At 40.6% G+C, this 16,023-nt stretch overlaps 1 protein-coding gene across 1 annotated transcript in view; it reads left to right on the top strand.

The window, feature by feature from the left end:
- Nucleotides 1-2,214: 2,214 nt before the first annotated feature.
- The window catches only part of frem2b (FRAS1 related extracellular matrix 2b), a 100,742-nt gene continuing 86,933 nt past the window's right edge, over nt 2,215-16,023 (top strand). The window contains exons 1-2 of the mRNA XM_063017328.1: nt 2,215-7,228; nt 10,171-10,260. Of these exons, the coding sequence (XP_062873398.1) occupies nt 2,215-7,228; nt 10,171-10,260 (5,104 nt within the window). The remainder of the gene's footprint in view (nt 7,229-10,170; nt 10,261-16,023) is intronic.

The following is a 16,023-nucleotide window of genomic DNA, read 5'->3' as shown; positions in this document are numbered from 1 at the left end:
TGATCATCCCTGAGAAGAAAAGATGGTGTGGGATGCAAAGGTACAATTTACACAAGGCCCCTGACCCCACTTTGCTGCTAGAACAGCCTCCACTCTTCAATTAAGTTAAAATTTGAAAGATTTTAGAACATAACTAGACAGATTCACTTTCATTAAGCCACCGGTGACATTTCAGGATGTCTGTGACATTTCATTCCAGCAGTGTTAGAGGAGGTTGATGTGACAATCACATCTGCGTGGGCTTTCTCCCACAAGTCCAATGACATGCTCACAGGACAAATGTCAAAATGTCAAAATGTGTGTGTGTGTGTGTGTGTGTGTGTGTGTGTGTGTGTGTGTGCGTGTGTTTACCTGTGATGAACTGGCGAACAGTCCAGCTGGTTTCCTACCTTTCGCCCAATGAATCAGACCCACTACGACCCCGACCAGAATAAAGCGGTGATGGGGCAGAACAATAACGAATGATTTTTCAAAAGTACAAATACATTAACTAATAAAGGGGAATTATTTGTTTAATATTTAAACATAATTTCCGTCTAGGTTTGAATGCATAGTGACATATATTAATTTATGTAACTGGATTTTCTGCTCATATGTTATATATATTTATTTTTTATTTTATTGTACTAAATGTGACATGTTATGTTGAAACTGGTAAATATTTCAAAGTATTTAAGCCAATGATATTTTAAAACATGCTTAATTCATTTATTTGGAATATTTTTGAGAACTATAATTGTATTTGTGGGTGGCACAGTTGATCGGTGGGTAGCACCGTGGTCTTAGAGCAAGAAGGTCCTGGGTTTGATTCCCTGGTGGAGCAATTCTAGTCCTTTCTGTGTGGAGTTTGCATGTTCTCCTCGTGTCTGTGTTGGTTTTCTTCGGAGCTCCGGTTTCCTCCCACAGTCCAAAGACACCCAAGGTGAGGTGAACTGGAGATATAAAACTGTCTGTGATTGTGTTTGACATTAAACTTGAACTGATGAATCTTGTGTAAGCAGTAACTCCCTGTCCTGTCATGAATGAAACCGAACTGTGCAAAACATAATAAATATATAACAATAAGGTAAAATGCCACTAGAGGGAGGTAGAACAATGACGAATGATTTTCCACAGATACAAATAAATGTATTAATAAAGGGAAATTATTTGTTTAATAGATCGTTTAATAGATCGTGTAGGTTTAAATGCATAAAGACATATTAATTTTTTTAATTGGATTTTCTGCTCATTTTTAGTCCTTTCTTCATAAGTTCAGTCTTATAAATTATTGATTGATTGATTTAACGTATATACTTTTACGTGTATTTTTTACTTAATGCACTATATTTGAAATTGTTAAATAGCTTTAAAGTATTTAAACAATTCATAATTTAATATATGTTTTATTTTTTATTTTTAATAAATATTTTTAAGTGATATAATTGTATTTGTGGGTGGCACACTGACTCGGTGGGTAGCAAGAAGGTCCTGGGTTCGATTCCCTGGTGGGGCGGTCCGGGGCCTTTCTGTGTGGAGTTTGCATGTTCTCCCCGTGTCTGCATGGATTTCCTACGGATGCTCCGGTTTCCTCCCACAGTCCAAAGACGTGCAAGTGAGGTGAATTGGAGACTCTAAATTGTCCATGACTGTGTTTGATATAACCTTGAGAAATGATGAATCTTGTGTAACGAGTAAATGAATGTAACCAAAAGTGTAAAACATGACGTTAAAATCCTAATAAACAAACAAAGGAATGCTTGTATTCGTTCATATATTAATGAAAGCATATTATAAAAGTTGGAAATGTATAAATGTTTACTGTAGTCAAGTGATAAGTAAAAATCAAATAAAAAAAATACAATTCATAACAAATTGTTTTAATTCTACTTTTTACTGTTTAGAGGAAAATAAAACTTATTAAACACATGAATTCACTCAGATCTGGGATTTTTAATGTTCAGGCTTTTTGATTGACGTTTGTGTCATCCAATCAGAACTCTCTGCGTGCATTCCACTGTGAGAAACAGCCAATAGAAAGACAGTAGGTGTGTTTTAAGCACTCACTCCGGCAGGCATGTAGTGGAGGCGGTAGTGCCGCGGCTGCTGGGGAGAGAGAGATGGTGCACTTCACTTCTGCACCAGTCTGAGGGAGAGCGGACAAAACTGCGCCGATTTAAAACTTTCTGCGCATTTCTGTGGATTTTGTGCACAACTTTTTTCCTGGACTGCAGAATGGCTCAGTGCAAGCCTAAAACAGGACGTATTTCTGTTTTACTTTGTTTACTGTACCTGGTTTTTACCCTGCTGGAGGTTTCCCATGCGGGCGGATTTGACAGTTTGGGGCTGACCTATGGTCTCAGGTCGGACTTATCCGAGGACGCCATTCTGGTGGCCAACAATGGAATCCGGGTTCCTTTTGGGAGATCTGTTTTTATTGACCCTATTAACGATCTGGTCCTTCAGGTTCGACCAGGAGACAAGTGCACCATCACAGTTTTGGACAATGACCCGCTGTCTCAGAAACCGGGTCAGCTGAGCCCCAAAAAGTTTCCGTGTGAGTTTGGACCCAGTGATGTAAAGTACTCGCATTTTGGCTCTCGGAGCCCCTCCAAAGACAGAGTAAGACTCCAGCTGAGTTATGACTCCCAGACTGACACAGTAATCATCCCGTTCATGATGGAAGTGGAGGTGATCTTCACCCAGCTGGAGATTCTGACTAAAAACATGCCTCTGACTGTCGAGAAACTTCTAGAAATTAGCAATCCCATCGATAAGAAGATTCTGGAGTTCACTTATGATCGAAATCTGTATCAATGCAAAGTAACATCTCTTGCAGGTGCTGGTGTCCTGCCCAGGTATGGAAAACTGGTTGATGATGGTAAACTGGGCAAAATGGTTGACTGTGATGAATTCACCAGGCTGAATGTTCGTTATCGCCATACGTTCACACAGCGCTCTCCTAATCGTGATTACGTCCCAATGTTTGTTGAGCTTCAAGACAAAGAAGGTAACGTCCTAAAGCAGGAGTTCTTTCAAATTATGGTGCGGATCAAAGAGGGCGAGGAAAACACAGCTCCCAAACCTAGTTTTGTAGCCATGATGATGATGGAAGTTGACCAGTTTGTGATGACCGCAATAACCCCTGACATGCTAGATGCGGAGGATGTTGAATCCGCTCCCGATGACTTAATCTTTAACATCACATCTCCTTTGTCATTTGAGGAGGGATATATTGTTAGCACAGATGACAGGAATCTACCCATTACATCCTTTTATCAGAGTGATCTCAGGGATCTTAAAATAGCCTATAAGCCTCCGTCGGAGGACTCAAATTCGGAGAGACTTTTCCAAATCGAGTTTGTAGTCGTGGACACAGAGGGAGCTGTCTCCGACCCATTTGCTTTCATGATTGTAGTTAAGCCCATGAACACTTTAGCACCTGTTGTGACACGAAACACAGGACAGCTGCTCTACGAGGGCCAGTCTAGACCACTTTTCACTTTACAAAACCTCCAGATTAGTGATGAGGACAACTTAAATGATGTAAAAGTGACTGTGATTGATGGGCTGAGGCATGGTGAACTTACAGTGATTGGATCAAGGAATAAATTCTTTACACCTGCTGATCTGGATCAAGGTGCTGTGATCTACCAGCATGACGGCAGCGATACATACAGCGATAATATAATTTTCCGCATGACAGATGGGAAACATGAAGTGGAATTCCTTTTTCCCATAACTGTAGTGCCAACCGATGATGAGCCACCGATTATTAACGCCAATACTGGTTTAGTTCTATTAAAAAATCAGATGATGCCAATTACAACATCAATGCTCAGTGCTGCAGATATCGACTCTGAAGACTCGACTATTAGATTTATCATTGAGGCACCTTTCTCAACTATCGGAGAGGTGTTGCTCCGTCAATCAGATGCTCCAGAAGATCCATCCACGTGGAAGTTTAATTCTGAAGATGAGATGTATGAAAAAGCAGTGACCGAATGGCTTCAGCAGGACATTACAGATGGAAAGTTGTTTTACAGGCACATCGGCCCTCACAACACCCAGGCCATCACTGATCAGTTCGTTTTCCGAGTTCAAGATGATAATGACCCACCAAACCAATCAGGAGAAAATGTATTTATTATTAAAATTCTCCCTGTTGATGACATCCCACCAGAGATTTACCCTGGCACCACTTTGCAACTAACAGTGCATGAATACCAGCTCACTGTCTTCCGTAAGAAATTCCTACGGTACACAGATTTGGACTCTGAGGACAGAGATTTAAAGTATACAATCACTCAACCACCAACTGATACAGACGAGAACAGCCCTGGTATCCTGGGAGCCATTGTTTTAACCGAGAGTCAGAATACAGAGGTCACAGAGTTCACTCAAGCTCAGATAAACCATCACAAGATTTCATACAAGCCTCCTGATCTCGAGCTGGGAATAACTCCACACGTCGTCCAGTTCAACTACACAGTTGAAGACATGGCAGGAAACAGTGTCAGTGGAGTGTTTACCATATTTCTACAGCCGGTTGACAACAAGCCACCACAGATTACCAACACTGGTTTTACTGTGCTGGAGCGTGGCGCACATGTTATAACTGGCAGTGAGCTCAATACGATGGACCCTGACACGGATAGCACAAAGATAACGTTTACGCTCACCCAGCCTCCTCAGCATGGACAGATTCTGGATACGTTTAACCCTCTGAGCAAAGGGGATTCTTTTAACTCCGATGATATTGCTCATGGTAGGATCGCGTTTGTTCACAACGGAGATGAGCTGACAAATGATTTCTTTCAGATTGATGTAAGTGATGGCGTCCATGTAGTTCCAATTACAGTGAAAATAAATGTGAAGCTTATCGATGATGAAACTCCAACCATAAACCTACCTGAGGGCACGATAGGCTCCTACATTGACGTTTTGGAGAACGGCGCTACAGCAATGACTGCTAACGTCATTCAAGGAAGAGATGAAGACACAGATGACCTTAGACTTACATATATAGTCGAGGACCCACCTGTTTTTGGGGAAATACTTGTGAATGGAGTCCCGTCCAGGCGTTTTACCCAAGCAGACATCATCAGCGGCTTAGTCGTTTATACACATATAAGTGGTGAGATTGGCCTGGCAACAAAAGAAGACTTTTTTAATTTGACTCTTACTGATATGTCTGATGAATGGACATTCGGAGGTAATAAAATCAAGGGTGTCAGAGTGCATGTAACCATCCTGCCGATTGACAGCCAAGCACCGAAGGTGTTTGTTGGCAACCAGTTCAGTGTTGTCGAAGGTGAGAAAAATATCATTCAGATAGCACACATAAGTGCTTCTGATATAGACACTCCCAACGATGACCTTTTGTGCACCATCATCGTTCAGCCAACGGCAGGTTATGTGGAGAACATCTCCCCTGCTCCGGGTTCAGAAAAATCCAGGTCTGGAACTGCAATCAGCGCGTTTACCATTAAAGATATTAAGCAGAATCATATCTATTATGTTCAAAGCATTCATAAAGGAGTGGAGCCTGTTGAGGACAGGTTCACGTTCAGGTGTTCAGATGGCATCAATTTTTCAGAGAGACATTTTTTCCCCATCGTGATCATCCCATCCAACGATGAGAAGCCGGAGATCCACATGAGAGAGTTTGTTGTCATGGAGGGCATGAACGTTGTCATAGATACTCCTATACTAAATGGCGTCGATGCTGACGTTCCCACAGATGAGTTGACGTTCATTATTACCAAACCTCCCAAACATGGCTTTATTATTAATCAGTTAACCTCTGGCACCGTTCCCGTGACCAATTTCACCTTGGACCAAATCAGAGAGGCCTCCAGTATTGTTTATGAGCATGATGATTCAGAAACAACCGAGGACAGTTTTAAAGTTCTTCTCACAGATGGAAAATTTACTGTGGAAAAAACAGTCATTGTTTTGGTTATCCCAGTCGACGACGAAACGCCCAGGATGGCGATAAATGATGGTCTTGAAATTGAGATAGGAGAGGTGAAAGATATTACCAACAAAGTTTTAAAAGCGACAGATCTGGATTCTGAAGACAGCACACTGACGTATATAATCCGATACGGTCCAAATCAGGGAATCCTACAGAAGAGGATGCCATTCGGAACTTTACAGAACATCACCATCGGAATGAACTTTACACAAAGTGAAGTTGATCAAAATTTCATCATCTATATACATAACGGACAGGAAGGAATTCGGGACCTTATCAAATTTGATGTCACCGATGGCATCAACCCACTAATCGATCGATACTTTTATGTAACAGTCGGTGGAATAGATGTGGTGTTCCCTGATGTTGTCAGCAAGGGGGTCTTTCTGAAAGAAGGTGGTAGAGTTACCCTTACCACAGATTTACTCAGCACTAGTGATCTCAACAGCCCCGATGAGCACCTGGTATTTACCATCACTAGAGCTCCCATGAGAGGGCACCTAGAGTGTACTGATTCACTCGGGATGCCCATAACCTCGTTCACTCAGCTTCAGCTGGCTGGCAGCAAAGTCTACTACATCCACACCTCAGACGATGAGGTTAAAATGGACAGTTTTGAGTTTGAAGTGACGGACGGCTACAACCCGGTGTTCAGAACCTTTCGCATTTCCATAACGGACGTTGATAACAAAAAGCCTGTTGTCACTATACACGGACTGGTAGTTAATGAGGGGAAAAGTAGGTTAATCACTCCTTTCGAGTTGACAGTAGAGGATCGAGACACAGTCGACCGACTCCTAAAATTCACCATCACCCAGTTACCCATTCACGGAAAGCTGCTGTTCAACAATACCCGACCCACCACATCCTTCACCAAGCAGGATATTAATGAAAACCTGATAAGCTACAAGCATGATGGGACAGAATCCGCGTCCGATAGCTTCTCCTTTACCGTTACGGATGGAACCCATACCGACTTCTACATCTTCCCAGACACCGTGTTTGAAACGCGCAAGCCACAAAGAATGAAGATCACAATTCTTTCAGTGGACAATGGTGTTCCACAGATTGTGGTCAACAAGGGTGGAACAGCACTGAAAATGCTGCCCACTGGTCACCTGGGTTTTGTGATTACCAGTAAAGCACTGAAGGCTGAGGACAGAGACAGTCCACACGGAGCTGTGACTTTTAAAGTTACAGTGGGAGCGGAGCATGGTTACCTCATCGACCTGGGCAAGGGGAATGCCACCATCACCACATTCACCCAAGGTGAGAGAATTTTATGCTATGTAACGTTATGTTAAAGCTACAGTTTGTAACTCTGCTCTGTAACTCTTTTGATTCCATAAAATCTACTTTTGTAAACAGTTGGTGTTGGGCTAAAATTGCATATGCAGCATATTGGTCGACTTTGGTGCTAGGTCCAAGTTCAAATGTCATGCAGATTGCAAATCACAATTTTTTTTATAAGTTGCAAAATGTTCATGTTAAAAGTTGCAGCTGATTGTTAATGTGCCTTGTACCTAATGTTGATGTTCCAATATTTGGAAATCTATATATTTTCTTTCTCAGTAAGGTATCTATCTACACACCGGTGGCGGCTGCTGGTCTTTCAAAGAGGGGAAGCTCATTGTCGGCTTACATCATAAAATTTGTCAATTTATTTACACATAAATTCTGCCCTCTGTTCCTTTTACAAAAAACGTAACTCGCAAAATCCGCGATGGGACTGAAGCTCCTAGTGATTAAGTGACTAATGAAGTGTATTGCTTTGGCAATACGAATGTCCCTATTTGTCATGCCAATAAAGCTTCTTTTGAGTTTGAGTTTGAGAAGTGACGGTGTAGCGCTCAAACGAGCTGTCAGTCAAAACGGGATTCAGCCTTTCCACTGATCCTTTAATCATCTTGCAGAAGCTCAGCGTCCACACCCGCCCACAGCCCCATTCACCCCCAGAGACGCTCAGCGTCCGGGGGCGGGACAAAATCGAGGCATTTATCCAATGACCGGCGAGTTTCGGAGCATTAAAAAAAAAACCTCAACGCAGTCCCATAGAAGTAAAGAGACGCTCAGCTTCTGCGGGCAAATGCATTGACGCTACGGGAATGTATGAGTTAAGTTAAGAAAATCGAGTCGATTTGTGATAATTAGCTGATTCTGAACGAATTCGTCTTCGAGATATACGTGTTCTAACGCATTTGTAGTCAATGAAATGTTAACACAACTGTACATATTTGACCATTTAATTTTGGACATTTTAGGGGAAGCTGAGCTTCCCTTGCAGTCTTAGAGAAATCGCCACTGCTACACACATACAGTATATGTGTGTCTATATATCGATATATTTGTTATCATTTCTGGGATTGATAATATTATCCTTTTTATTTTAAGATCATGAGGAAAAATCAGAAGTAAAATTAGAATAGCAAGGCTAAAAAAGAATATTTGACATAGAATTCCCCAAAGGCCACACAGTGGCTCAGTGGGTAGCACTGTCGCCTCACAGCAAGAAGGTCCTGGGTTTGATACCCAGGCGGGGCGGTCCTGGTACTTTCTGTGTGGAGTTTGCATGTTCTCCCCGTGTCTGCGGGGGTTTCCTCCGGGAGCTCCGGTTTCCTCCCACAGTCCAAAGACATGCAGTCAAGTTAATTGGAGACACTGAATTGCCCTATAGGTGACTGTGTGTGTGTGTGTGTGTGTCTGCCCTGCAATGGACTGGCGCCCCGTCCAGGGTGTTACTGTGTGCCTTGCGCCCATTGAAAAGCTGGGGTAGGCTCCAGCGCACCTCCGCGACCCTAATTGGATAAGCGGTTGAGACAGTGAGTGAGTGAGTGAGTGAGAATTCTCCAGTGGTTTCACATGAAATATCCAAGTGTTAAATAAAAAGTAGTTAAACATAAAATTGCAGCAGAAAGTTGGACAAAAAAATCTAAAGTCAACAGTCTAAACATGCAGTGAACTTTAAAATGCACACTGGTGTTTGATTAACGACCTAACACTTGCTAGTGTTCTAAAACTTAGTTAAACAAAGCAAACATCTGTTTAATACTGGATAAATTTAGTTATAAAAGTGTGCTAATTTTGAATTTAAATGAGTGTATTGCTAGTTAGATAACATTTGCAAAGCAATATTTCCAGCAAAACTTCCGGCCCGCCAAGGGCTTCATGCCCTTCATCTAACAAAAGCTAAATGCTATTGGCAGAGTATCACGATTCAGCATGAATTGTTTGCTAAGAATCAGTAATCCAGGTGATATGAGCACACAAAGAGGTAATCAATCCACCTCCATATCTGCACCTCCTGAGCTCTGTCCTTTAATATTTCAAGGACTCCTCAACTGGCTAAGAAGCCACAGTAAATAACGATCTGTGTCCTTGTGGGAGTTTGAAAATATGTTTACCCTTTTATCCCCCCGTCTCTTTAGAGGAACTGTTTCAACATTAAATATTGAAGGTGGCAGAAAATGCAGCACTTTTTCCCAAACTCTTGTTTTTATTTGGCGACTTGAAGACACAGATATTGAGCTTTTGGTGCAATAAAGGTCCTCTGTTTTTATAGACCACATAATTCTTGAAGCAGTAATTATGTCAAGCTTTTAGTGCCTCATATTTCCTCTCCAATAAATCTTCAACCAAATAATAAAACTCGAGCATCTTGCAAAGCATTACAAACGGAGAGACACACATCCAGCAGAAGGTGTTTTGTCAGAAACAAGGTGTACAGGCCCAGGTTACCTTTGCTCAGGTCTGTGTACTTTCAAGGTTTGGGATACACCTGCCTTGACCACAATGTCAAACAAATGTTTTATCATCAGAAAAAAACAGTATTGACCAGTGCAGGGCTACAAATTTGAAGGACCTCATGGATCTGGCTTTTATCTCACTTCCCCACATCCTACCTTCCTCACTTATTTATGTTTAGCTAAAGGAGATTTTTCCTCATTGTAGACTGTGAGATTGTGTGTTCGGAACACTTTAAAGCACCAGCGACACTGTCTCAGTATGTGAAAACACTATGTGTACTTTCAAGACCAATGTGGGTACAAAAATAGGTAGAAAGCAATTGTAAACAGCATTAGATTGAATTTTTCATGCTTATGTAAGAGAATATACTTGAATGTGTGTGTGTGTGTTAACTGCCAAAAGTCCTTACAGCTAATTTGAATGCACTTTGCTGACTGTCACTTCTGTTTGCTTCATCTCCTCTCTAGCTGACATCAATGACATGCACATCTGCTACGTTCTCCGAAATAAGAACAACGCCACAAGTGACTCCTTCTATTTTTCTATCGAAGACAACGGTAAGTTCTTTCTTTACTCATTTTATAGATCTCACGTTTTTAATATTGAACATGAAATGTGTGAGCTGTGATACTCGCACTCTGTCTTCATTGCTTATTACGAGGGATCTTCGGGCGGCACGGTGGCTCAGTGGGTAGCACTGTCTGTGTGGAGTTTGCATGTTCTCCCCGTTTCCTCTGGGCCGGCTCCGGCTTCCTTGGTGTTCGCTCTGCGATCGAAACTCGGCTCTCAATCGCTCAATGTGTGAACTACTCAACAACTCAATCCGAGCGGCTAAAGAAATATATCTAGCTTGTCAAATATCTGGATCTGAGATGCCCGACTGGCAATGAGTGCAGTGTCGAACAGCCGATGAGAACGCAAGATACGGTGTGAGGGGCAACTCAGGGGAGGAGTGTAAAAAGGTGGGACAGGGGCGTAATATAGTTTATATCAGAATACCTGACCTGATCGTTTTCTACAAAATATAACACCAACGTTGCATTGCAAAAAATATTTATTAACCTCCAACTCACTATAGAACAATTCATGCTGGTCTCGTAGCCAAATCCACTCAGATTCATTTATTTTTTCTCTTAGATTTTACGCTGCACATCAGCGCACAAACTTTGATCACTCGCCTCTTGTTGACATGCATTTTTGGACGTGGTATCATTAAACCCCTCGTCACTTCTTGCGTTTGTTTTTGTGACAAAACGTAGTTTGGGAGACCAGAGAAGCTTGTCTGTGATTCCAGTTGGTGATAGATGGTGTAGTGTGAAACCCCCTATCACTGATCAGTCGTGTAGTGTGAAAGCCACACCGACTTGAAAGACTCCCGATTACAAGAGATCCAGTCGTGTAGTGTGAACTGTACCGTGACCTGACGAGTAATGAACTTGGCATTATAGACATGTGAGAAAATTGTGAGAGCATTATTCACAAACTTATGGGCAACAATAATTGTGGCTTTTCTAGCGAATGCCAAAAATGTCCATGTGGGCTTAGTCTTTTGCTGGTGTTAGCAATTTTAAACTTATTTTTACTCACAAACCTTTAATAAAACAGAGTTGTATATGTAATATTTAGTATATGAAACAGTGTGTTTTGGAAGTTTAGCATTAACTCATTTTTTTCCCAGAAGAACAGCTGATAAAAACAGTTCTAAATATTTCAGTGCACTTTAAGTTTTCACAGCACTTTAAGCCTTCACTGTTCCGTTTATTTCCTGGAGACTCTCAGTTCTGTGTGCTTGAAAACGATAAAAGCCTTCACACTTCACGTCTGCCCGGCTTAATGTGGTGATTGTGTTTTTGAGTGGCTTTTAGATGCCACCGGTGATGGCATTTTGGTGTACGAGTCTCTGCTGATGGGCTCCACATTTCTCTCCTCTAAGTCGTCCAGGAAGAGAAAATGTTTTTAATAGCACCCGTTCTTCCTCCTGAGCTCTGTGGTGAAAGGCGTTAAGCGTGTTCTGACCTCCCACCAGCACTAAGCTTCACTCAAATAACAGCCAGCATTTGCACAGAAAAGCTAAAACAGGAGGATTAGCATTTAGCATTTACCTTCCTGGATGAATCTGGTTCGAATTATTTGCCAAATATTTAACCCTCGTGTCGTCTTAACATTCTGTACACAAAAATGACTTTACTGCCTTTACTAAACCCCTAAAATAATATAGAATAATTACATTTTAAACCCCAAACTTATTTTGTATAAAAAAAACATTCTGTCATTCAGGGTGAAATAAGATTTAGAGGATCTTATCATATTGGTGGGTCTTAAGACTTGAAGCGTGTGTGTGTGTGTGTGTGTGTGTTTACTTCCCGACTGGAGTAAAAAAATAATAATAATAACAGCAGAATTTGCATGTGATGCTGAACTCTGCACGTATTGTGTTGTGTATATTTATGCGTTTGTTTATATCAGGTGTGCTTATATGCCAAATATTAAACTGTGGCTTTAATCCATTGAAAATTGAAGGTACAGTGGTATATAGAAACTCAACGTCAATTGATTCTTGGAGTGGCGTTGAGTATATTTTAGGCTCATGTCAAATAATGGGGTTGTTTTTGACACTTATACACTGAAACTAACACTGAAATACAGCAAAAAACACACAATGACTTAATGGCTTATCCAATTAGGGTTGGGGGGGGTGGGTGCTGGAGACTATCCCAGCTTTTCAATGGGCAAAAGGCACATAATAACACCCTGGACGGGGCGCCAGTCCATCGCAGAGCAGACGCACATACACACCCACCCATTCTCCTATAGGGCAATTCAGTGTCTCCAATTAACCTTATTGCATGTTTTTGAACTGTGGAAGGAAACCCACGCGGACACGGGGAGAACATGCAAACTCCGCACAGAAAGCACGCGGACCACCCCGCCTGGGGATTGAACCCAGGACCTTCTTGCTGTGAGGCGACAGTGCTACCCACCGAGCTGCCACAATTAAAAACAGTTAAAAATAAATTACTAAAAATAAATGTTGCACAATGTTTAACGTGACTTATTGTACTAAAACAACGAATTTCATTAGTGGAGAGAAATTATAAGCAGTTTAGTGTTTCTATGTCATAATTTTAATACATTAAGCTTTTTTTAATAATAAACGTTTTAGACTCTCTTAAAAAAAAGCTGATTCTTACAATTTCTCAGAACCTCTGGCTGTAACACAAGTTTAAAAGTGAAACAGGGAGGAAAATCCAAATAAACACAGATACATGTGGAGCTTTCAGAGTGAATTTGACGGTTTTTCCACACAAATGCAGATTCGTCTCATATTCGCACTTTGATGACGTCTTACTGCACCACTCAAGCCTAGCGCTGAACAAAGCGACTGTTCATTGTTCATTTGAAATAAAAAAAAATAAAAAAAATAAAAATGAACACATTGGGTTTAAGGGAACAAATTTCTCGAAGAAGTGTGTTGGGTTTCAAAGATTTTGAGTTTAGGGGTCGTTGAGTTACAAGATACCGCTGTAAATTGTGTGGGCAGATTGTAGAATGTGTGCCACACAGAAACATCGGTCCTCAGGACTCGGGTTTGATCCTTGTCTCCACTCACTGTCTGTGAGGAATTCTTCTGTTGTCTGGTTTGGTTTCCCTTGGTGTTCTGGTTTCCTTCTAAAGCATACAGAAGTTGTTTTGGCTTTTCTTATAATAAATTGTGTAAAGGGCACTAGAGAAAGTAGGATGAGTGGAATACATTATCAGAAAACAGAAAACAAACAAAAAATAATAATTTTAACTGCTTTAAAATCATAGTTTTTTATAACGCGTTTTCTAGAATGTTATTGTATGCTGTAACACCAGAATACCAGATTGTTTGTCAGGTGACTAGATTATGAAACATGATTTTTATATTCGCACTTATTGTTTCAGATCCCAATGTCAGTGTGATTTTTAGCACTTTATCTGACTCTCATTGTTGTTCATGATGGTCCTGATGTTGCTTTTAACAGCAGTCAGAATTCATTAGCAGGTGTTTACCATGTCCACTCACTGTCCACTCTATTAGACATGCCTACCTAGTTGGTTCACCTTGTAGATGTAAAGTCAGAGATGATCGCTCATCTATTGCTGCTGTTTGAGTTGGTCATCTTCTAGACCTTAATCAGTGGTCACAGGACGCTGCCCATGGGGCACTGTTGGCTGGATATTTTTGGTTTGTGGACTATTCTTAGTCCAGCAAACAAGGAGGTGGTTTTATTGTTATGGCTGATTGATGTATACACTTGTTAGAAATTGTGGGTTTATTTATTATTTACTTTTATTTATATTTTAATTTTTTAACATAACAGTGGACCAATTCAATTTCATTCAGGCCTTGCAAACCACAGGTTTAGTTTCTTAATCATGACTCTTGTTCTCTTGTTTGAATAAAACTTTATTGTATTGAGTTATTAAAGTTTTCTCAGCTGTAATCGACTTAGCATAACAAAGCTTTTCAGTTGAGCGAATCTTTCTCAGACCTGACAAATCATTAGAAATCTGCCCTTAATGGTCAACCTCTCATTTACCAGACTCACGTCTTTGCTAGTCCAGTGGATTAAGTATGATAGGATCAATGGGATTAGTGTTCCCTTAAGGGTACCTTACATTCCCTTACTCGTTCCCTTAGACGTCTTGAAGCACTACCCCACCTATGCTGGTGTTGTTAGTATAAAGGCATGCTGAGAGGCCCGGACATGCAAGCCACCCTGAGCTCGACCTCATGTGGGGTCGACCCGCACATACCTGGGCTACTTATCACTCAGCTTCACCGGTGGGCCACGCTGCTGAAAACTTTCTCTATGCTTTGCTGCTCTCCAGTGATTATCTGAAAATCAGAAATGAACCAATGAAACCCCTGATGAGTGCTAAAATGATTTTAGGGTTATAGCACAAGCCTAATCTCTATTTATCACTATAAGACGACGGGATATTAAAATGTTTCAGATTTGAATGAAAACTCAAAAATATGTATGGCATAATTATTTTTACATATTTTTATAACCATCATCACAGATTTAAAATAGACATGAATACTGCAGTTAGGTGTAGATGTAATAAAAATAATTGCATTTTTTATATCTTTATATAAAAATGTAGATTTACATTTACATTTTCAGCAGACGCTTTTATCCAAAGTGACTTACAGTACTGTGACAGTATACAGTCTGAGCAATTGAGGGTTAAGGACCTTGCTCAAGGGCCCAACAGTGGCAACCTGGCAGTGGTGGGGCTTGAAACACCAACCTTTGGATTACTAGTCCAGTACCTTAACCGCTAGGCCACAACTGTCCCCTACAACTGTAGATGAAGTGCAGAGCATTGGTTTCTCATTTTTATGCAAAATACAACATGCAGCAATTTTCTGTGTCCATTACTGTTGTTTACCTAAAGAATACAGTAAACTAGTGGTAGAATATTATGCACAATTATTCTTAATACTTTTACAGCGTTTTTCCAAAATTGTCTCTCATTCTATTTGTATCCCATTACCTGATCACATTTAGCTTCCGCTGCTGCTGCAAATCGTTTTAATAATTTTATCAGCTTATTTTCAACTGTACTAGCTGTAATCAAACATTACCAAGCTTTTGTGCTAATCACATTTACATTTTCAGCATTTAACAGACGCGACATTTAGCGACTTACAATTATGACTGAACATGATTTGAGCAATTGAGGGTCAATGGCCTTGCTCAGCAGCCCAACAGTGGCAACTTGGCAGTGATATGGCTTAAACCAGGAGCCTTCTGATTACCAGTCTAGTACCTTAACCACTTAGCTACCGCTGCTCTAATCACATTATGCATAATGCTAGGTTTTTTTGGTAGGTAACTATACAGTTAAACCAATAACATTCTAAAGTCTACATGGTCAGTCTGGATGTTCCACTAATAAGTAAATAGTTATTTGTTTTAAATAATAAAGTTAAGCTCCGTAATGACATGGATCTTAATAAAAAGTTTGAAAAAGGGCAAGTAAAACACAAAATAAACTTAATGTTTGGTAAACCTGACATCAGGAACATTCACTAGTGACCCTGCCAATAGCCAAAAACACAATCACTGCTAATGTGAACAGGTTTAAAGCCTAAAACTTTGTCCAAAGAAATTCAGACACATTTTAAGTTGATTCAAGATCACACAAGCTTAAAATACTCAAATAAACACGCTTATCATCAGTAAAAAAACAACAAAATACAGCACAGATTCTGGAAAATAAAGACATCATCTTCTTATTGTTGAAAAAGCATTTTCTTAGTTTTGGTGGTCCTGAAGCACCAG

The sequence above is a fragment of the Trichomycterus rosablanca genome, chromosome 20 (assembly GCF_030014385.1).
Source record: "Trichomycterus rosablanca isolate fTriRos1 chromosome 20, fTriRos1.hap1, whole genome shotgun sequence".
Classification (NCBI taxonomy): domain Eukaryota; kingdom Metazoa; phylum Chordata; class Actinopteri; order Siluriformes; family Trichomycteridae; genus Trichomycterus; species Trichomycterus rosablanca.
The sequence above is the reverse complement of the archived record's forward strand: the minus strand, read 5'-3'. Positions and strand labels throughout refer to the sequence as shown.